This window comes from Podarcis erhardii (assembly GCF_964252035.2).
Source record: "Podarcis erhardii genome assembly, chromosome: 5".
Taxonomy (NCBI): domain Eukaryota; kingdom Metazoa; phylum Chordata; class Lepidosauria; order Squamata; family Lacertidae; genus Podarcis; species Podarcis erhardii.
The window spans coordinates 91,251,349-91,274,577 of record NC_138509.1 but is presented as its reverse complement, the minus strand read 5'-3'; the positions used below and the strand labels follow the sequence as shown (position 1 = coordinate 91,274,577).

The 23,229-nt window shown below is 42.5% G+C and overlaps 1 protein-coding gene across 3 annotated transcripts in view; it reads right to left on the bottom strand.

Moving 5' to 3' along the window:
- Window positions 1-15,327, bottom strand: part of FXR1 (FMR1 autosomal homolog 1) — a 36,211-nt gene extending 20,884 nt beyond the window's left edge. The window contains exons 1-4 of one of the 3 annotated variants that reach the window (XM_081862457.1): window positions 15,050-15,327; window positions 3,672-3,724; window positions 2,548-2,641; window positions 841-912 (exon numbers count right to left, since the gene is read on the bottom strand). In XM_081862457.1, coding sequence (XP_081718583.1) covers window positions 841-912; window positions 2,548-2,641; window positions 3,672-3,724; window positions 15,050-15,100 — 270 coding nt within the window. In that variant the 5' untranslated portion in view covers window positions 15,101-15,327. The remainder of the gene's footprint in view (window positions 1-840; window positions 913-2,547; window positions 2,642-3,671; window positions 3,725-15,049) is intronic. The other 2 variants (XM_081862456.1, XM_081862458.1) reach the window with 2 other exon arrangements.
- Between the last annotated feature and the right edge of the window lie 7,902 nt (window positions 15,328-23,229).

Genomic DNA, 23,229 nt, shown 5'->3' with positions numbered 1-23,229 from the left:
AGCACGTTGCTCAGGGCAATGCTGGACTCTTTCGCACTTTCCTTCCCTCCCTCCTCTGATGCACTCTTGCATCTCTGCCTCCCTAGGGTTTGCACAGCTGGTTATTGCAGCAGCCCTGGCTATGAGCTCTGCAGGCAAATGGTGCCTCTGGGAGGCACACGTCTTTGGGGCAGGGGGTGGGGCAGCTCAGAGACCCGGGTCGGTAGCAACGGCTGCACAGAGGACTCCCAAGCAGAGGGGGAAGGAGAGGAGGCTGAGGGAACACTCCACAAGGGAGGGTGTTCAAAAAAGGGTAAGAGGCTGCCAGCTCTGCAGGCAAGGGGGGAGGTAACTGAGCTCCTGCGCCTCACAGGGGTGCCGCAGAAAGAATGTAGTTGGTTAAGGGAGCTGTGGACTCAAAAAGATTGAAAACCTCTGAGTTAGAGGGCTGCATTCAACTAAGGCATACTCAGAGCAGGTTTACTGAAACCCATGGACTTAAAAGTAACAAATCCATTGTTTTCAATAGGTCTTCTCTAGAATATGACTTAGCTGGACACAACCCAAAGAGCACTAAATAGTTAGCATGATAAATATTTGAATCATCCTCTTTGTGTTTGCCATTCCACCATACTCAGGAAGCAAAACTTTCAGCAAATTTAAATAAGAATACCCAATCCCATCCATTTTGGGGAGTGTATGTAAATAGGTTACTAGACTTGCATACCGTAGTTTATTTTTTGGAGAGCTCTTGTTTATAACGTCCTACAGAGAGGTTTAAAACTTTCTTAGGTTTAATGCTTTCTTTAGATGTTTCCTCATGAAGTTTGCTTACAATTCCCAAGTTTTACTCCTACTTACCTCCCCTTTCATCATTCGAACTTTTGCTAGCCACCATCCACAAGGCTCTTGCTCATTTGCTCGTGAATACACCTGGGGGAAACATACGGCATATTGATTAGAATATGTTTCAATCTTCACAAACTAGCACCACCCAGATTCATTTCAATGATGTTTGTGGACAGTCAACAAAATCATGGCTACTGAAAGCTGGATTTTCTTTTTCTGTGTACACCAGAAGTTTCAATACAAATACAGGCATAAACTATTCTAAAAGTAAATTCTTTCCCTTAATATAAAATTTAAGATAATCTTGTCTGCCTTCATATCTTTATATAAAACAGAGCAATGGTTCTCAAACATTCTACTCCCAAGGCTCAAATGACACGGCTGAAAATTGTATAGGCCTATCAATCACAAAATGGCAGCACAGGGATAAAGCCAATTACAAAATGGTGGCAGGTGGATAAAGAGCTTGGCATAATCTGCTGGCAACAATTTTCTACTGGTGTCCAATTCATCTTTGGAAATAGGTAGAGATGTAAAATTTCCAGAAGTTTTGAAGTCATGCCAGGCGGGGGGAGGAGATAGTTTTTTCTCAGAGGAAACACAAATTTTGGGGGAAACTGAAAAATACTCAGTATTTATTTTTTAAGCAGCATTTACAGATCAAAAGTAACTTTTTTACTTTAGGAACATAAAATGTATTGTGTATGACTTTATCATAAAATACCATATTTGTTATATTTGAAGTAGAGTTTAGTCAAACAATAATTACAAACTGAATTTACTTTTTAAAATGTGTTACAAATGGAGCTACAAACTACTGAACTGTAAGGAACCTAGCATCTTCTTTGTTATTGTCAGTTTATGAGTAAAACAAAGAAAATTATTAAGTATTCTCAAAATCACTGCTTCTCCTCAGTTCTCCACATTGTCATGCAGCCACAAAACAGTGTCATGTTGAAAAAAACATGCTTTCAAATTGGATGGGGTACCGCATGTTGAGATTCCTGCATTGCAGGGGACTGGACTTCCTACTCTACAATTCTGTGGTTCTATGTCTATGAGCCATAAGAATAGCTGAGAAAAGGATTGGAGGGGAGACTAAATTTAATGCAGTATTCATAGGATCAGTTTCATTTTCTGAACTATCGCAATCAGTTTCTGTTTCTTCATATTTGTCATTATGTGATGACAAATTTGAGGCATAGACAAGCACGACACAGAACAGAAACAGATCCACCAACCATGGCAACAAGAGGAAGCCCTGAATCCTCCTCCCTTCTTTGGTGACAATGCAGTGCCTCCTAGAGGAATAAATGCACCTTGCTGTTGCATTTGAGAGTTGTGTCCTGTGTGTCTAATTCAGAACTTGCTTGTCCTCACTATACATGGTCTTCCCAAAAAGTCTGTTACATAGCTTTCATGAAGAATACATTCTACTTGGTAATAACAACATGCAGACTGACTCCCGACAGCTGTGTAGCTACTGGAAAGAGGGGACTTCTTTAATTTATATCCATGGCACAAGAGACCGAGCATTGCTGTGAAAATTCCATTCATTTTGACATGATTGGTTTTAAGAGTCTAACTTGACCAACAGTACCTCTAAAAATACAAAACAAAAAATTCCTTCCAGTAGCACCTTAAAGACCAACTAAGTTAGTTCTAAAAATAAGTTAGTTCTAAAAATACAAGTCACTGCCCATCACTGGATGAACTCACCTCCACTTCATCTCCTTCACCAATTTCTTTCTTGATATCAGGTGGTGGTGGTAATCTTACTTCAATGAAGGGAACTTGGCGTTCTGGTTGCCAGCTGAAAGTTTCAAATTACATCACGGTCAGTAAGAAAAGGTAACCCTGGTTCACAGTTGTAATTTTAAATTGATTATTTAAATACTAATATTGGACACAAATGGAATACTGTCCACACTAATATTAAACAGAGAACCTCAATATTCAAAAGCCAACAACATTTTTGTTAGATTGCTTAACAACACACACTTATAATAACCATCCGTGACTCAAGTGGTACTCTCTATCCTAAACTATGATGCAAATGATTATGAGCAAGCTGTGGTGAGCCTTGGCTTTATGCGCTCTCACACTCTCATCCTTTGCAGATGAGAAGAGAGCAAGCATTTCTGCTTTCACTTTAGAATAAACTAGAGTTCCATATTACATATGAATGCTGGGAACTGTGGTTTGTTCTTACCAAGGTTAGCCAACAAAATAGGTTCCAGTTTCAGTTTTACCCTGGTTTAAACAAACAATACTTCTGTGGTATATACAGTGAGGGGGCAAATGGGCAAATTTAGCAGGGGATCAAATACTTTTCCCCCTCACTGTAGATATTCAGCATTGTAGTTTGTTCTAAAATGAAAGTGGAAGGTCTCTCTCAAGTATTAGGGTGGTAGGGAGAGGAAGAACACAAGACTGAGACTTGTTGCAGTTTACTCCCAATCACCTAAGCCAGGACAGTGACAGCCAGAAAGGAGGGGGAAATGTTCTCTTCTAATTTACAGAAGGATCTCTGCCTTAGTCACAGGGAGGCAGCCAACAGAGTGGCTATTTACCAGCCTCTCCATTGTCAACACAGTAAGATCAGCTTTATTTCTATTTAAACCCGTTTCAATTTACTATAGTTGCCAAGACTACAGGACTACTGTGGCTCCAAGAACTTAGCAACAACATTTAAGTATGTTCTTTCGATTTTACATTCAACTGTATTTGTAGTCAAGTTCCTGCGCTTTGTCTCCATAGTGAACTATGTGTTATGCATTTCTGGGGGATGGCACATTATGTAACTAAATAAAGGGAGTAATATTTTTCAACATAGTACGTACTTATTTTCAAACACAACTGTGAGTGAATCCTCATGAACATCTTTGATGAATCCCTAGGATAAAGTATAAACATTGTTAAATACTGTTATCAATAATGATTTTTTTCTTTTGCAAAATGGCACCTCCCATTAGAATGATAATTTTAAACTGGAACAATTTTTAAGAAAAAACACAACATGGGTAAATATGCCAAAGACTGCATACAAAAGAGATACTTAATGGTTTGCAGTAGCTTTAAGGAAAAATGGATATTCGTCAATCCTATTATAGAACTATTCAGCTTATAACTATTCTAATATTTACTTGTAGGTAAAAAGGAACAAATATACAGTGGTACCTCAGAGGTTGAACGGAATCTGTTCTGGAAGTCTGTTAGACTTCAAAACGTTCGGAAACCAAGGCGTGGCTTCCAATTGGCTGCAAGAAGCTCCTGCAGCCAATTGGAAGCACCAGAAGCCGCGTCAGACATTTGGGTTCCAAAGAACATTCACAAACCAGAACACTCACTTCCGGGTTTACAGCATTTGGGAGCCAAAACGTTTGGCTCACAAGGCGTTTGGGATCCAAGGTACGGCCGTAGTAAAAAATTAATAAAGGGTTCACTGAGTTTATTAGTAACCTCATCTTCAGCTACAACACTCAAAGGCTAAATAATTTTGGTCAAAGTATGATATTACAAGAGAAATACTGCTATTATTTTGCAGTTAGCACACCACAGATTACAACATCAGAATTAAGTTAAGGAAACGTTCCACTTTTCCTTTCAGGAAAGAAAACTGCTACAGTGATAAGTGATGGCAATTCTAGCTAAATTAAGAGTCCCAGCCACATCGGGAAAGTTTCAAGTTTACTTAAAGAATTACTGAAACCACCAGTCAACAAATTGTGTTGTCAACAACCATTTCTATCAGTCAGGAAGAGCATGGGAACATGCCCGAGCACACACAATGTGTTTTTCTCCTGCCATTGAGGAAGTGCAATCTGCCCTCCCCTTCCCACAAAGAAATTAAGGAGGATACAAATAATTAATTTTCCACAAATCCGAGTTGCTGCATATCTTTTTAGAAATTAAACATTGCCCCAGCTCTGTAGCAAATAGTCCATACATAACTAGAGAACACAGAGCATAAACTCCCTCTCCCCCAAAATCCAGAGTTTTCCCCAACTCCTGTCCAGCAGCTCTTCACAATGATAATACTTCTCCCAATCAAACTCTCTTGACATAGATGAGCTCTTCATTCTGTTCATCCACTTCATCAACAAAGGGCTTCATTTTTGCCAGAGAAGAGAATAGCAGGAATCTGCTTTCAGCATCAAGCTAAAAGGCTACTAGTTTTCCCTCCACTCAAGTAATCCACTTCAAGTTTTCTGGCAGCCTAACTCAGCTGCTGTAATGTAACCTCCTTTTCACAACTCCATCTCCTGCTGCTGTGCTAACAGCTGATCCTACAATCTCAAGTCCATTGACTTTGCCTTAAGCATGTTTCATTCTACACAGGATTGAGCTGTAAGCCTCACAATATACAGCTCAGGCCTCAGGGGCGTTGTTATTCACCAGAATGAAAATCATCCATGCCTTCAAATTCATGGAGGAAAAGGCTGTATCAGTGACTACTAGCCAGGATAGACATGCTCTGCCTCCACAGACTCAGGTCGTACTTGCTGGTTGGCCACTGTGAAAAGAAGGATGGATGCTGAACTAGATGGTCATTGGTCCATCACAGCAGGCTGTTCTTATTAACTACAGTGGCTACATTCACATGTCATGTTAAGTCAAACCTTGGCTTAGCATGAATGCACTAGTTCCCAAGAAATAGGTTTCAGCTAAGCTGCTCCTCCACTGCATAAAATAGAAGCAAAAGGTTGCAAACTTCTTCTCATGACCACACCAGAAAAATGTGGGAACTTGAGGCTCACCTAGGCGTATTTCTACAGTGCTGAACACTACAGTCTGAAGAAGCCCCCTGAGAACCAAGAAGTTTTTCACAGTGGACTATGCTGTAAAATACATGTCAATACATGTCAATCTTAAAATTATACAAAAACTATAGATCTTAAAAAGAAGAAGAAGAAAGCAGACTCACAAAGAAGGAAAAATGTAGCTATCGCTGAGATGCCACCAGAGCACTAAGCAGCAGAACAAGGTCCAAGAGAACATAATGCTATGGGATCTTGTCCACAGGCAGTATTAAAAACTCAGATATATAATCTAATCGCCAAATGACACCTTAAACATACATTGCAGTCACCACAGTATAATGCCTAGGTAGTGTTGGATTTTTTTGTGGTGGACATTATTGTTATTATTAATTTCATTTCTATACAGATTTATATTTTAAAGAACAAATCTCAAGACTGTTTGAAGAACAAATCTCAAGCCACTGCACCAAGAGAGCCTTGAACCTGTTACAGATGCAATCCACCATCTGGTCTCAGTACTGGATTTCCTCAAAATGCCCTAAGTTTTTAGCTTTGTTGTTGCATCCCAATACTTCAGCCTACAAGTTGCCAACTTTAATATAGTTTCATGTGCTAAAGTTCCACCGAAACCTATGAGATTTAAATGAATGGAGCTTTGATCAGCTTGTGAACTTCCAAGGACAATCCAGGTAGCCACTGCTGGAAGACAAAATGCTAGATAAGGGGTCAGCAACTTTTTTCAGCCGTGGGCTGGTCCACTGTCCCTCAGACCTTGTGGGGGGCCGGACTATATTGGGGGGGTGGAATGAACAAATTCCTATTCCCCACAAAAAACCCAGAGATGCATTTTAAATAAAAGGACACATTCTACTCATGTAAAAACACGCTGATTCCCAGACCGTCCATGGGCCGGATTGAGAAGGTGACTGGGCCGCATCTGGCCCCTGGGCCTTAGGTTGCCTACCCCTGAGCTAGACAACATTTATGATGTTCATACAGCTCTTAAACATTCACCTTTGTTTCTGGTCTAAGTACCCCATTATCACCCTGCCTCTCACACCTCTCTCCTTGACAAATTATTCAGCTTGTCAACATCAACAAAAATCCCAATGCCAAAATTCGAGCATCTTACATATCCATTCAACAAGAGCAAAAAGGATAGTCACAAATGCAGCCCTCATATGCCCTATACAGTGGTACCTTGGGTTAAGAACTTAATTCGTTCCGGAGGTCCGTTCTTAACCTGAAACTGTTCTTAACCTGAAGTACCACTTTAGCTAATGGGGCCTCCTGTTGCTGCTGGAGCATGATTTCTGTTCTCATCCTGAAGCAAAGTTCTTAACCCGAAGTAATATTTCTGGGTTAGCAGAGTCTGTAACCTGAAGCGTATGTAACCTGAAGCGTATGCAACCCAAGGTACCACTGTAGTTTGAAGCTAAGATATTACACATAATCAGGACAAATTAAAAAATAGCCCCTCTAAAGCCCTCTGCTCATGCTAAATGGATGGAGGACAACCACAAATAACGACTGACTAGTAAGCCCAGCCAACATTTGTAGATGCCAGTTTGACAACCCCGGTGTACTGAGATTCAACAAGACCTTGTTAAGAACAGAGCAAGTAAACTTAGAATTCAGGGATTTGGAGGGATTTCAAAATCACAGTCAAAATCACAGGCTGAAAATAACTTTGCTTTCTCATTTCTTGCTACATTACATGTTTAGAGCTTTCTATTTCTACCTTTAACCAAACCACTGGTGTTCCCTGGGCTGATGTTTCCGTTTGCTTCATAAATTCTGGAGGGGGGGACTGAATGGGAGGAACATGTATCAGGTTCAACTGCCAGCCTGGTTAAGACTCCTGTCTAAAACCCTGCAGAGCTGCTATCAAGTTAGTGACAGCATACTGAGCTAGACAGACCAATGGCTAGACTCGGTATAAAGCAGTTTCCTGTGTTCCTTTGTGGTATGGTGATTAAGAGTGTTGGACTAGGAGCTGGGAAATCAGGATTCAAATCTTCACTCACATATGAAGGTCACCAGTCACTGCCTCTCAGCCTAACCTACCTCACAGGGTTGTTGTGAAGATAAAATGAGATGGGGAAAACAATGCACAGGACCTTGAGCTCCGTGGGGAAAGGTGAAATATAAATGTCATAAATAAAGTTATAATAAACTTACAAGTATGGGTTCAGCTTAGTTATTTGTAATTTGATTCTATGACCTTGTTGTGCACACATCAGTAAACTTTAGAATCTAAATCAAAGCTCCAATGACGACTCTCAATGTTTGTTTGTGTCACTGGTATATTGGTGTATCAGAGGAAATGCTGGATCATAACTGAGCAAATGCGGGGCGGGGGGAATACTGGATCAATACTGAGCAAATGGGGGGAGGTCAGGGGGAACTGTGTCCTTCAAGACCCAGAATAAATTCAAACATGCATAACTGGGAAGTTATAGCTATAGAACTGTTCATCATGCTTCACATTGCTAGTTTGAAAACACTCCTGCAATGAGCATCCCATAAAAAGGGGGTTTAATCTATGCATGCAAGAGTGCACTGAAACAGGCTCTTCATACGATACTGTGATGTTATAATTTCCACATAAGAACTATACTATCTCATTTATGCACATCTGATCACTTTATGATGAAACATGAAGCATGCCAAGTTTCTCAAATAAAAACAAGTGTATGAATTCTATACTGATCAAGAATCAGTATAGAATGCAATTTGTGCTATGTTGTACTTGGCAGGAGTTCAACCAACATAAAAGCTTTAATGATCTGAACAACGAAGAATTTGATAGTTTATTTCAGGAATGGAAAGGCTTTGCCCTTCAGATGTTGTTGGATTCCTCTTCCCATCACCCTTAGCTAGATCAGTGTTGTCCAAACTTTTTTCAAAGAGGGCCAAATTTGATGAAGTAAAGGGCCATGAGGGCTGACCAAAGGGCCAACCAAAGTTGGTGCCCTTTTGGAAGGGAGCGGGGTCGATTTTAGGGGGTGGAAAAACATTTTTAACATTGGGTTAATCATAATAAGTTTAAAATTTGGGGTAAGAACTTGTTGAATCTATTTGAAGGAATTGGAATACAAAAGGGGGTGGGGCGGGGAAGTCCTGAAAGGATATCAATGAAAATAAGGTTATAAAATGGATGTTTTATTTTTATTTTTTATTTTTTCTGTTATATTTGAAAATGTTCAATAAATATTATTTTTAAAAAAAAAAAAAACAAAGTTGGTGAGCTTTTTTTAGGATTGAAGTTGTTGAGGTTTTTTTTTATTATTTTTACCCCAAAGTTGTTGAGATTTCCTTAGGACTGAAGTTGTTGAGGTTTTTTTAGGATTTTTAGCCCACGAAATAAACTGCCGCAGGAGCCGGATTGAACAGCGGGCCGGATTAGGCCTCCAAAATGGACTTTGGTCAATAGTCATGGATAATAGGAGTTGTAGTCCAACATCATCTATAGGGCCACAGGTTCCTGATCCCTGGTTTAGCAGGTTCGTTTTATCAGAAGAAGTCAATGTCACATCACAAAGTCCTTTGAAAAAAATCATAGATATATTGAGACCATTATTTTGAAAACCTCTCCATTTCTCTGAATACGTTAGTCGTCCAGAAAACTATTCTTATTATGCTACTTTGTACACTGGGATTTCAAACTGATTTTTCAAAATCATAATACACCCAAAGGAAAAAATAGTGTTTTACAGTGGCATAACAAGAAATAAAATATTTAACTTCCCATTTTCTCAAGAGCCTCTACTATCAAAACCAGATAACCTAAAATAAGCTTACAGCTATGCAACTTGCCAGTGAGTGTGAGATAGCCAAGTAAAGCACAGTCCGAAAGAGATATGTCTCATGGGCAGCAGAAAGTAAAAAGTACTGGTAAAGAACAAATACAGCTCAAAGTAATCACTGGAAGCAGATATTAAAGCATAGTTTCAAAATTGCAAAAATCTATGTATAATTTGAATTTGACAAAAATGTTGTGCCTTCTTCCTTTGAGTATGACATTGTCCAGTTTCTAACCTGCACTAATTTAACAATGGCTAGCGCAATGCAAACTATTTCATTGCAAATTTCCAAGTTCTTCTGAAATTGTAAACATCATCCAATATTAACACTGGATTTCCCATAACATTTTTGGCAAAAGTTTGTTCTAAAACTCTGATTTCACAGTTCTTGACAAAAATAGTCAGTCCTTTGTTGTTGGCATCTGTCTATCCCGGGATACAATGGAAAAAGGTGTGAACTCAAACTGTTGAGAGATTTACACCACCTGCTGTGGCTGTTGAGAATGATATGGGAGAGACATATTTTACTGCAGCTGGGGCAGATGAAGGCATCTGATTGTGCTGCTACAGGCACACCATGGTATGGCTTCCCTCTGCACTCCTCCCTGCAGTCATTCCTCCTTTGGTCACTACTGTGGTATAGAACCTGACTGTTCGCCTCCAGGCACTGTGGTCTTCTGCAAGGGATTCCCACACAGTGGGGTTAATGTTGCCAGCCTTCATATCAAGTTTGCAGACCTCTTTGTAATGCAGAGAAGGTACTCATGAGAGAGGAATTAATACTGGCTTTCAGCATTTCTGTCCTGGGGCTTTACCACATGCCTGAGAGTTGATGGTGTTCTTCAGTTCAACCAGGGAGGGAGGGAAATCCAACTCTTCCAAGAAAGGCAGAGTCTGGATGCTATCAATTGCTTTGTTGGAAATCATGTTTTCCTGGGAGTACAGTTCTTGACAGTGCTCTGCCCAACACTTCATCTCCCAACAAGGTTTTCAGCGGTGCAGTTTTCCTGCCTGTTGGTCTTCATGCCTTCATAATTACATCTTGTGATGCTTGCCACACTAAGAAAGGCAAGAATTGCTAAATAATGTGCCAATATAAAAACACTACTAGAGGTAATTTTCTGGAGACAGAGTAAAATATTCCCCAAGGATCTCAGTAGCTTGTAAATGATTATAAACTGACCACTGTACACAGAGGAAAAACCTGAAAAGTGCCGATATTCAATCTGACTTTGGAAGGGTACATAAGAAAAGCCTTGCTGGATTATATCAGAGGCCTTTCTAGTCCAGCGCTGCTTCCCACAATGATCAACCAAATGCCTATGGAAAGTCCACAAGCTGGATGTTGAGGGCAATAGCCCTCTATTGAAATTGTTCAACAGCAACTGGTATATTTGAGGCAGTATACAGACATAACTAGTAGCCACTGAAAGGCTTAACCTCACTAGAATTTGGCCAGTCCCATTTTAAATCCTTCTTAAACTGAAGTTTATGCTAGTGTTTCCAGTCAATTTTAACAATAATAGCACCACAGAAATTTCAGTGCACAGGCATATCAATTCTTGAAAGTGTATATATATAAGCTAGGCGCCAAATGGCTCCTTAAACTAGGGTTAAAGTTGCCAAAAAGGAATGCCTAGTTGCCATTTTTGGAGCAGACAGTTCCAAAAATGTTCCTAAAGCTCATTCTGATTGTGAAGATAAAACAGGCTTCCTCAACCCCGCCCCTCCAGCTGTTTTGAGACTACAATTCCCATCATCCCTGACCACTGGCTAGGGATCATGGGAGTTGTAGGGCAAAAACATCTGGAGGGCCGAGATTAAGAAAATCTGAGATAAACTATAACTGACAGAATTCTGCAGGACGTTTTCCTAGTGTATGAAAGCTGTCCAGATCCGGGGATCCCCCAGGCACGCACCTCCAGATGGTGGAGACGTCAGGCGGCATCCTGGCATCTTCACTTGGTTGCAAGTGGTTGATAGCAGGTGCAAAATGCGTCTGGCACCTGGTGAGTTTTGAATGCTGGTGCCAAGTTATGGCTACAGGGTTTCTAAGGCTAGCTTCAATTTGAAATCAAAAATACCTGCATCAACTGAAAAAGTAAGTCAGCTTTTTTTTTAGTAACTGGAGACCAGTCCACACCAGATTTTAAATAAATAAATAAATAAATAGCAACCATCTTTAACTGGAAATAAATAACTGTTGATAGTTTCTATATCCATAAACTATATTTCTGGTTATTTATTCATTGTTATAACAGGTGGGAAACTTGTGATACTCCATGTGTTGTCAGATCCCCCAATTCCCATCACTCCAGCCAGCATGACCAAAGGTCAGGCATGATGGGGGATGTGGTCCAGTAACACCTGAATAGCCACAGGTTTCACAGCCATGTATTAAGGTCATGAACAAATCAAGCCCCATATGGCAGCTTACTAATAAAAGATATATTTTAAAAATTCATCCATCTGAGCGCTCTGAAGCAATTATTGTCCAACAGGTATTGTTGGACTACAAATCTCATTGTCTCCAATTACAGTGGTGCCCCGCAAAACGAACGCCTCGCAAGACGGAAAACCCGCTAGACGAAAGGGTTTTCCGTTTTGGAGGCGCTTCGCAAAACAAATTTCCCTATGGGCTTGCTTCGCAAGACGAAATGTCTTGCAAGTTCCTGCGGTTTGTTTCCTCTTTCCCCCCCCCTTTTCCTAAGCCGCTTATCAGCTGATCCGCTGATAAGCCGCTAAACCGCTAATAGCGCTAATCCGCTAAACTGTCAATGGGCTTGCTTCGCAAGACGGAAAAACTGCTATATGAAGAGCCTCACAGAACGGATTAATTTCGTCTTGCGAGGCACCACTGTACTGGCACACTGACTAGGGCTGATAGGAGTCCGGAATCTAACAATATCTAAAGAGCTACAAGTTGTCCATCCCTGTTGTAGATAAACATGCTGGGTGAGGGAATCTTAAATAGCCATAATTTTGAAACAAGAATCTACAAGCAAGTATAATCACATGGATTTTGCATTCTGTCAATATATCCCCCCCCCCGAGTTATTCAGGAAATTAAAACAGGATGGCCTGCATTCAAATGGAGGATTTGGAATTATTTTTGTGCCAGTCACATTTTTATTTTTTATATATAGTCACTAGCCAATATACGGTAAATCACAAAAAAGAAATCCAAGAGTAAGTTAAACATATAAATTTCCAGATTTGCCAACTATCAAAATTGTAAGCTCTCCAATTCTTACACGGCCTATCAATATCCGGAACCTTTTCAACTTGGATCCCAGGCCCACCTATAGGCAAAGGGCTACTTACAACAGTAGCTAACAATTCCACAAATGCTAAAAGGCGATGTCTTAAATGCTTTAGAAATCCTGGCTTTACATTAGCAGCAACTAGGCCCAAGCAATGTTCAATTTTAAAATGTGATGTGATCCATGATAATAACCATATATGCCTGGTATGTGGCTGCCTGAAGCAATTATCACTGATTAAATTCAGTCTCAGTGAGACCTTGTGTTACTTTTACCACCAACAAGGAGCTCCAACTATTATTGCCAGTAGGTTGGTTTTATTTAAATCACAGACTTACCATTCTGAAAACAACACTTTCCTCCTCCTCCCATCTGCACACATGAAAAAGCAGAATAGAAAACTGACTTCTTCAAAAATAAATGCTTGTGCTAGTTGAGCGAGGAAGCTTCAAGGCCAAACGAATTCAGCAAAGTATAAACATAATTTCATCACATGTACATACTGAAGTTGAACAAAATTTTCAAAATGCTGAGTGAAAAACTTTCACATAACATGGCACTATACTTGAACATTTTAACCTTCTTACATATAAACTGATGTTGTCAAATCACATCTCTCATCAAGCCTGCAATTGCTGTCTTTGAAAAGTCATCCACGTATCACAAAAACGAATTCCAAATTTTCACTATGACTTTGCATTTGAAAATATCTTAAGATATGCCTTTCAACAATCCTGGAGTCACAAAACTAAAGTATGGCACAGGTATGTTGCACAAGGTCATAAAGAAATAAAATGGCAGGCAAAATACTTCTCAGAAATTCCTGACACCACTAACCAGTAAAAAGGCCCTACTGAGAAAATATATAAATTTTAGAACAAAGGAACTGCCTATATTCTGATATATTTGTAAAGCTTATATAAGACTTTAAATTTCTTTATTCCACAGATGAAGAGTAGGATCCATGTTGATAAGTATATGAATTCAAGTACAAAATGCAAATGTAGTGTAATTAGAGTTCCAAAACTTTATTACAAGGGAGTCCCCCTCACCTTAAGTTTTACAAAATTGCCATTGGTATTGCATGGAATGTCAACTAGCAACAAACTTTAAATTCCCATCACATTTACATGAGTTATACTTGCCACAACACCCACCCAAAACACAGACATAGTGAATAGTTTTGCTGTAAATAGCATATGTTTATGATTAAGTATAAATAAAACTTTCACAGTGCGCAGATAAAACTGTAATTCACAATGCTGGCTCCTATCAGTGCTCCTGTGGAGGAACAGAGGCCTCACGCCATAAAAAGGTCTAGGATTTTCAAGCATCCAAGGCTTGGCTTAGGGAGAAAGACTGACAGCAACAGCTGAGAGTATCCTGTATTGATCCTGTAACATCCTGGCATACCAGAGAGGGTGGCAGTGAAGAAAGCTTTCTGGTGACATAAATAAACTCAAGAGTCTGTAAAAGTATTACGGTTGCCGTGCATTCCTAACTTTATGAAGGAGTAACATATTTAAAACAGAATAACCTGCATTTGGGGTGAAGAATCCCACACCTTTCAACCTACCTCTAGCCCTAGCTTGCACAAATGTTCTCTAAAACCCAAACCACAGAGGTGGGTCTACTTATCACCAGAGGTGTGACTCCATGCTGCCTGACCTGAATCTAATATTAGTAAAGGGATATAAAATGTATTTTGACTCACAGCAGAGGGCACCCCCACCCCCCTCACAAGTGACTCATAACACCCCCACCCCACCCCACCCGTGTCCTACTTGGGGCACTGAACACAATGAACACACCACAGTCAAATCAAATTCAGAAGCTCCCTTTCCCACCCCCCACTTTTATCAAGGTAACAAGGCCAAAAAAAAAAAAAAGCCTTCCGACACAAAACCCTCCAAAAGAGGTTTCTCAAGGTGCTTCACAAAGTCAGCCCTGGCCTGCCCTGTCCCGGGAAACGAAGGGAAGCCCCTTCGCACGTTACACCGCTTTCCAGCAGTGTCCAAAACGGAAAAGCGTTACCTCAACACTGCGGGGACACGTAACGCACCCAGAACTTGGGCTCTCCCCACGACCTCTCCCCTCCCCCGTGTCCCGCCCACAAGCCCCTCCCCAAAGCCACACACCCCACCGCCCCGCACCCCTCGCCTCACACACCTTTTATCCTCCCCAGCCGCCCACCCCAAAAAAGGAAACCGCTCAACCTTCCACTGTCTGCCCGCTCCGGCCTGGGCCAAAGGCTCCCCCGCTCCGAGGGTGGCTGCCGAGGGCCGCCCTGCCGCCCACCCCTCCGGCCCCAACCCCGCAGTAACGGGCCGTCCCCCGTCCCCGAGGCCGCTCCTCCCCGGGCTCCCGGCGGCGAGAGGGCGAGGCGTACCTTGTAGAAGGCCCCGTTGGAGCCGCGCACTTCCACCGTCAGCTCCTCCATGTTGGGGCCGCAAAGGACGCCGGGACGGGCTTCTAGAAACTATCTCCACCTGAGGGGGGGAGAGAGCGAGAGACGGGAGGGAGGGGAAAGAGGGAGGGACGGGGCGCCCTCGGGGCTTTCCCCCCTTCCTCACACCCGACGCAGGCCCAGGGCCGAGGGAGGAGCGGAGCAGGCGGCCGGAGGAGGAGGAGGAGGGCAAGGGGCGGGCGGCGCCGCCCTCGAGTCTCAGCCGCCGCCGCCGCTGGCGACTCACGGCGGCGGAGGGATCTCCGCTCCCTCAGGCCTAAGCGCCGCCGCCTCGCGCGCGCCTCAAGGGCGGGCGACGCCTCCTCAGGCCGCGAAACGGGAGAAACAAGATGGGTGACGAGGGCTCGTTTTCCTTGCTCCCTTGGAGAGGCGGGCGTTTCGTTCTTATTTTATGCTACCTTTTCCTACTAAGCGGGGGTTGCTGCACCGCCGCCTCGGCCTCGGCCTCGGCCTCCTCCTCACGACGTCCTTCTCCCGCTTCTTCGCGCACACGCGCGGGAGAAACGCCGCCTCACGCGACGGTTTGCTCCAAGGAAAGCCCTCGCAGGCGGGGGCGGCGTGGGGGGGGGGAAAGGCGCCTTGAATCAAACCCGAAGGGGGGGGGAACAAGGGTGGGATCCGCGCGCCCACATCTATAGAGGCGCGGCCTCGGCGCAGTCGCTGGCCCCGTGACGGGAGAGAAGCTGCGTTCAGACGTGCACGCAGAGGTGCTGCCTGTCCCCGCGCGCTGGTGGGCCGTGGGAGTTGCCGCCGGCCGCAGCGACAAAGCGCGAGCGCGCAAACAAGCCGAGCTGAGGGCAGAGTCGCCCTGGCCCAAATGAGCGGTTGGCTTTGTTGACACGCAAGATTAAAGAGTCGTTGGCTACCCGCGCACAGAGACCAGAGGTTCACCAGCCGGACATGGAGGAAAGAGCCCCAAACCTGAATGTAATCTGGGTGTAAAGCCAGGGGGGAAAGCGGGGCGGGGTCCGGGTCCAGCTGATCTGCTTTTCAATGATAGTGTTCCCTTGTTTGTTTTCACTGAACGCACCTGAGATCAGCGACCAAATCCATCGCGATGTTTGCATAAATGCACTTTGCGACTGCAAGGGGCGCGTTGTACTCCATACTCTGCCACGAAACTCTGAAACTTCTTTAATAAGACGCTCTCAGAAGCATCTTGGCAAAGTTTTGCGGAGATCACACTGCCTGGCCATACTAATGTGCACGCAAAAATAATCTAAAACCTGCAAATAATTAAACTGACATAAACCAAAATGCCATCAGAATAATTCAAGTAAAACACATGAGAAAAAGCTGAAAAGCTTGAGAGAAGAAAAGCATTGAGGGAGAGTGGTATTGAACTCCAAGGAGCACATGCTGCTTTTTTTAACCACACATTAGAGTTCCTGGTGCAGTAGTAGTGGGGAAAGGCCAACATTATAATAAAAAAAGAATATTTGCTGCAATAAGGCCCACTGTTACTTTTGTACTAGTTTTCTTCCCTGCCGTTCACTATGATGCAATGGTGGGCACAAGAAATATATTTGAAGTGTGTTAAAAGTGAACCAAAAATTTATTTGTCTTATTTCTAGACCACCCATAAGAGATTCTTTAAAAGAATCCAGATAAAAACAGGCCTATAATGCTATTATCAGGGACAATGAAAAACTAATTAGGTAACTTAATGCTTAATTTAAAGGCGGGGGACTATGTTGCAGGTAGTTCTTTGCAAACTATTTATGGTAGATTGTCCCCAGTGGAAATGTGTACAGGTTGCACCTAGACATACAACAGAAAAGCTACTCTTCCTTTGAAAATACAAAAGCCATAAGATTTGAAATTGCTAAGATTCTGCTAATTTAAAAAGAAATTGACAGAGCCACGAGAAGCACCCACAAGGCTATATTTGGAATATTATTCATACTTCTGGACCGATAATGATAAGGCTTACCTTGGCGTGCTGCAATCTACATGTGAATTTGCCTGATTAAAGTTGTTTGTGCTGGAAATATAAATGCCAGAGTGTTTAGGAGGCAAGGTGTATTTCACAGGCTGATGTGGAGGGCCAGTTACTGCTCCAGGGAAAAAATTAAAACATTTTGAGGGGACTGGGCTAAGGAAGGAGCAACACAGAACAATTGAAGCTTGAAACGTTGATTATACCAAATCCTTTTTAAGTTTACATGATTAATGTACATGTGACTGAATGTGACTCAGTAGACTGATGCACAACACTCTTTGCCTGAAATAATAGGATTTAAGTCAACAAGCAGCCTGATTGTCAGGGTTCTCAGACTTGCTCTCACCCATGTTCTGCCTAAAAGGAGCAAGGCCTACCCCTTTCCAAAGAATTTCCATAGATTTAAGCAGGCTGGTAGGGAAAGGATTGTTTCAGCATGCATCTGGAATGCTTCTTGGAAACCATAGATTGGTTTCAGTGGGATGAAATAATTTTAAAGCGGCATTATTGTTGACAACCAGTCAACAGCCATTTGTGGGACTGAGAAGCAACACGGGGCAGTAATATACCTAAAATGGCCAATGGTGCACATACGCTTGAGATGGTGCACATACGCTTGAGAGATTAAAAGCAACAAAAAAGGCTTTTATGGGTATGTTCGTAGCAAAAGGAAGAACAAAGAAACAGTGGGGTCACTCAGAGGAGAAGATGGTGAAATGCAAACAGGGGACACAGAAAGGGCTGAACTCAATGCCTTCTTTGCCTCAGTCTTCTCCGATAAAGAAAACAATGCCCGACCTGAAGAATTTGGAGCAAATGATTCAGCAGAGGAAACACAGCCCAGAATAACTAAGGAGATAGTACAAGAATACTTGGCTAGTTTAGATGTATTCAAGTCTCCAAGGCCAGATGAACTGCATCCAAGAGTATTAAAAGAACTGGCAGATGGGATCTCAGAACCACTGGCAGTCATCTTTGAGAATTCCTGGAGAACAGGCGAAGTCCTGGCAGACTAGAGGAGGGCAAATGTCCCTATTTTCAAAAAGGGGAAAAGAGAGGACTCAAATAATTACCGCCCAGTCAGTCTGACATCAATACCAGGGAAGATTCTGGAGCAGATCATTAAGCAAACAGTCTGTGAGCACCTAGAAAGGAATACTGTGATCACCAACAGTCAGCATGGATTTCTGAAAAATAAGTCGTGTCAAACTAACCTGATCTCATTTTTTGACAGAATAACAAGCCTGGTAGATGAAGGGAACGCAGTGGATGTAGCCTACCTTGATTTCAGCAAGGCATTTGACAAGGTGCCCCATGATATTCTTGTAAAGAAGCTGGTAAAATGCGGACTTGACTATGCTACCACTCAGTGGATTTGTAACTGGCTGACTGACCGAACCCAAAGGGTGCTCATCAATGGTTCCTCTTCATCCTGGAGAAGAGTGACTAGTGGGGTGCCACAGGGTTCTGTCTTGGGCCCGGTCTTATTCAACATCTTTATCAACGACTTGGATGATGGACTCAAGGGCATCCTGATCAAATTTGCAGATGACACCAAACTGGGAGGGGTGGCTAACACCCCAGAGGACAGGATCACACTTCAAAACAACCTTGACAGATTAGAGAACTGGGCCAAAACAAACAAGATGAATTTTAACAGGGAGAAATGTAAAGTATTGCACTTGGGCAAAAAAAATGAGAGGCACAAATACAAGATGGGTGACACCTGGCTTGAGAGCAGTACATGTGAAAAGGATCTAGGAGTCTTGGTTGACCACAAGCTTGACATGAGCCAACAGTGTGACGCGGCAGCTAAAAAAGCCAATGCAATTCTGGGCTGCATCAATAGGAGTATAGCATCTAGATCAAGGGAAGTAATAGTGCCACTGTATTCTGCTCTGGTCAGACCTCACCTGGAGTACTGTGTCCAGTTCTGGGCACCACAGTTCAAGAAGGACACTGACAAACTGGAACGTGTCCAGAGGAGGGCAACCAAAATGGTCAAAGGCCTGGAAACGATGCCTTATGAAGAACGGCTAAGGGAGCTGGGCATGTTTAGCCGGGAGAAGAGGAGGTTAAGGGGTGATATAATAGCCATGTTCAAATATATAAAAGGATGTCACATAGAGGAGGGAGAAAGGTTTTCTGCTGCTCCAGAGAAGCGGACACGGAGCAATGGTTCCAAACTACAAGAAAAAAGGTTCCACCTAAACATTAGGAAAAACTTCCTGACAGTAAGAGCTGTTCGACTGGAATTTGCTGCCAAGGAGTGTGGTGGAGTCTCCTTCTTTGGAGGTCTTTAAGCAGAGGCTTGACAACCATATGTCCAGGAGTGCTCTGATGGTGTTTCCTGCTTGGCAGGGGGTTGGACTCGATGGCCCTTGTGGTCTCTTCCAACTCTATGATTCTATGATTCTATCTATGGGTTATTCAATGCTTGGACCTGGTTCACATATGCACAAATATTTCATGATTTCTAATCTTCAGATTTTATTTCACTTTATGATTGGCAGTAATGTGAAGCACTAGTAAAAAAAACCCCAACTCTAATCATCTGCATCCTTAATCACAGAATAAGGAGCAGAAAATGCATTAGTGATCGTGGTGATATAGCCGCAATAAAAATTAAGCACCAAGACTGCTCTGTTTATAAACTAAACTGAATTTGCCCTGCTGTCAAATGTTCCAGGTCATCTGCCAACAAAGTTATAAATTGTATTCTCCGATTCCACTGGGTTTCTTTTGCATCCTTTGAGCTCTGAGGTTAGAGTCTGCTCCAAACTGCAATTTGTACCACATTCCATAATAATCCTAGCTAACTGGGTTTTCAGCCTGTCTCCGAAACACTGGGATTTCTCCTCCCCCTGCTGGGTAGAATTGGTACTTCCAAGCAAAAGTCTTTTTCCAGCATGGGAAATGTTAGTGAAGACTGTAGGAGAGAAATGGCCGAGTGTTAGATGCTGAATACATTAAAACGTTATTAATAAAACTGGGCTAGTAGGAGACTAATGAGAGGAGGGAGAAAAGAGACATGAGAAGGCAGAAATGAGATGGACAATGAATAATAGAAAGGACAAAAGAGAATACAGGGCAGTGCAAGAGAAAAAAGAGCTGAAAATATATTTCGGTGTGCATGTTATATATGTGACAATCTTCCCTTTGAGAAAAGTCAGCATGATCCAGAGGCCTGGGAACTTTAGGGGCAAATCTTACAATTTCTGTGAACTTCCACGGCCACATCTGTAGTATGTATTTAAAGCACTACTTTCCCCAAGGAATCCTGGGAACTGTAGTGCTGAGAGTGGTTAGGAACTGCCACTCACAAAGCTATAATTCCTAGCACCCTTAACACGCTATCGTTCCCAGGATTCTTGGGGGGGGGGGACTATGGCTGTTAAAGTGGTATAAAGACTCAGCTATACAGTGGTGCCCCGCAAGACGAACGCCTCGCAAGACGGAAAACCCGCTAGACAAAAGGGTTTTCCGTTTTGAAGGTGCTTCGCAAAACGAATTTCCCTATGGACTTGCTTCGCAAGGCGAAAATGTCTTGCAAGTTCCTGCGGTTTTTTTTCCCTCCCCCCCTTTTTTCTAAGCTGCTAAGCCGCTTATCAGCTGATCCGCTAAGCCGCTAAAAGCCGCTAATAGCGCTAATCCGCTAAGCCGTCAATGGGCTTGCTTCACAAGACGAAAAAACCGCTAGACGAAGAGACTCGCGGAACGGATTAATTTCGTCTTGCGAGGCACCACTGTACAGCTGCAAATGAAACGTTTGAAGTGCAATATACAATGTGACACTAGATCAGGGGTTGTCAGCCTGGTCCCTACCGCTCGCTAGTGGGTGTTTCAGGATTCTAGGTGGGCGGTAGGGGGTTCTATGGCACAAGCTGAATCCTTCCATTGAGCACTGGTGGGCGGTAAGGAAATTTTACCATCAAGAAAGATGCATTTCAGGCTCAGTTTCCCAACTGTAAAATATGAAGTGTAGAGGTGGACTTCATAGGGCTGTTCCCATGCTGGTTTCTACAGCAGCCCAGTAAGATAAGGCACCATACTTATTTTGCAGTTGGAGAGTGACCATTCAGATTGGAGTAATTTTAGTAATACAATAGGCATTGTTATGACAACTACCCTGGGATTTGTTAATTTTTTTAAAGAACAGTATATAAATAAACAAATGATGGAGCATAAAATGATGTATGAGGGTGCTCCTTTGTCCAGAGAAGGACAAAAGCAATTATGTTTCTCCCCACATGGCTGCTTCTTTGGAGAGCAGTCACTGTTTTGTAAAATTTGCTGATTCCTATTCCACGTTTTTGGAACATACATTTAAAGCACCCCACCCCAAAAGAATCCGGAGAACTATAGTTTACACCTCACAGAGCTATAATTCTCAGCACCCTTAACGTACCTTTACACTTCCTATGATCCTTTGGGGGAAATTACTTTACAAAAGTCTTTAAATGTATGGCATGTTTTCAACCTGATATGGTGGACCTGTGCATGGGCTGCACTACATCAAAAGATAGGAGTTCACCTGACTTAATATTCCTCCTAAAAATAATAATCCCAAACCCTCCCTCTGCATAGATAACTATCATGGAAGACAGTTCTAGCCTATCCTTCCCCCAAAATTGAATTACCACAGGGCAGTGGAGGCTTGCCCACCCCTTATCTTTCAAGCATTTGGAGCTGGAGTAAAGGGTAATGTGTACACAGTCTTGGGTGCCAAGTAATATTTTGTGAGATCACCTCCTATACTTCATATTTAGCAGATGAAGAACTGAGGCTGAAAGAGTGGATGACTCGTTCAAAGCTACCAAGGAGGACCATAGAAATGAGAGTTTTGCCATCGTTCAGCCATCCAGACACAGAGGTTCACCTCTGAGGGCCTTCTGGAGGTTCCCAGAGCCAGTATGGTGTAGTGGTTAAGAGTGGTGGACTCGTAATCTGGTGAACCGGGTTTGATTCCCCGCTCCTCCACATGCAGCTGCTGGGTGACCTTGGACCAGCCACACTTCTCTGAAGTCTCTCAGCCTAACTTAAAGTCTCTCAGCCGCTGCTGCTGCTGCTGCTGCTGCTGCTGCTTCTTCTTCTTCTTCTTCTTCTTCTTCTTCTTCTTCTTCCTTCACCGCGAGAAGTAAAGTTACAAGGAACCAGACAGAAGGCCTTCTTGGTAGTGGCACCCACCCTGTGGAACGCCCTCCCATCAGATTTCAAACAGATAAACAACTATATAACTTTCCAAAGACATCTGATATCGGGAAGCTTTTAATTTTTGATATCTCATGTTGCAGGCTTCCCAGGGTGATTAGAACAACGCAGTCAGATGGGTGGAGTAATAACTAATCTATTATTATTATACTGTATCCAATAATGTGTCCTCTGGACCACACCAACATAAACTGAGGACAAAGGATAACTTTGACAAACAAAAGTCAAAATAATGTATCCATATCTAGGGCTTCATAATAATCCTCGAGAACCCTACAAATATACCTGTTGAGAAGCAATTTGGAAATCTCCACACGTTTAAGTCTGAATTACAGGTGCAGCAAGGGCCACGTCCTGCTGTAATTTAAAATGTTCCCTAAGTCAGTCTCTGCTTTATATATATATATTTAAAACCCTGTATTTTTGTTAGATCAATTCTGCTTCTTTTACCCAATTTAAACTACCTCAGCCTTTAATGGGAATTTTCCCCCAACTTCCTTTTTTTTTTTTTTTTGGTAAAACTTTATTATGTTTCATTGCCCCCCTTCTTTTGAACACTGGTTCTCAGAAAGCTCTGTGTGAAATTTTTAGAAGGTTTTTAAACATTGGTGAAGATAGATGCATATATTGAACTCAAAGGACCTTATTTTAAAAGAAATTTGCCAGATACCCAGACCTCTGGTTGGTGATGCTCATTCAAGGATACAGAATCCATCAGCCACATTATTATTTCTACATCTGAACTTTTTTTTTTTTAATGTAGCAGATAGACTTGAAACTTACAGGGTCATTTGCCCAGCATGTAATGGAATGTCCTGAGTTATAGATTCTAATTAGCTCGACCATCTTCAATAGGCTTGTACCACCAACGCTGTCTTACCGATTTCCACTTGGCTTTATCTGTTTCTTCTTTGTTACAGCTGCAACCTGATCTTATCAGTCCTTTGAT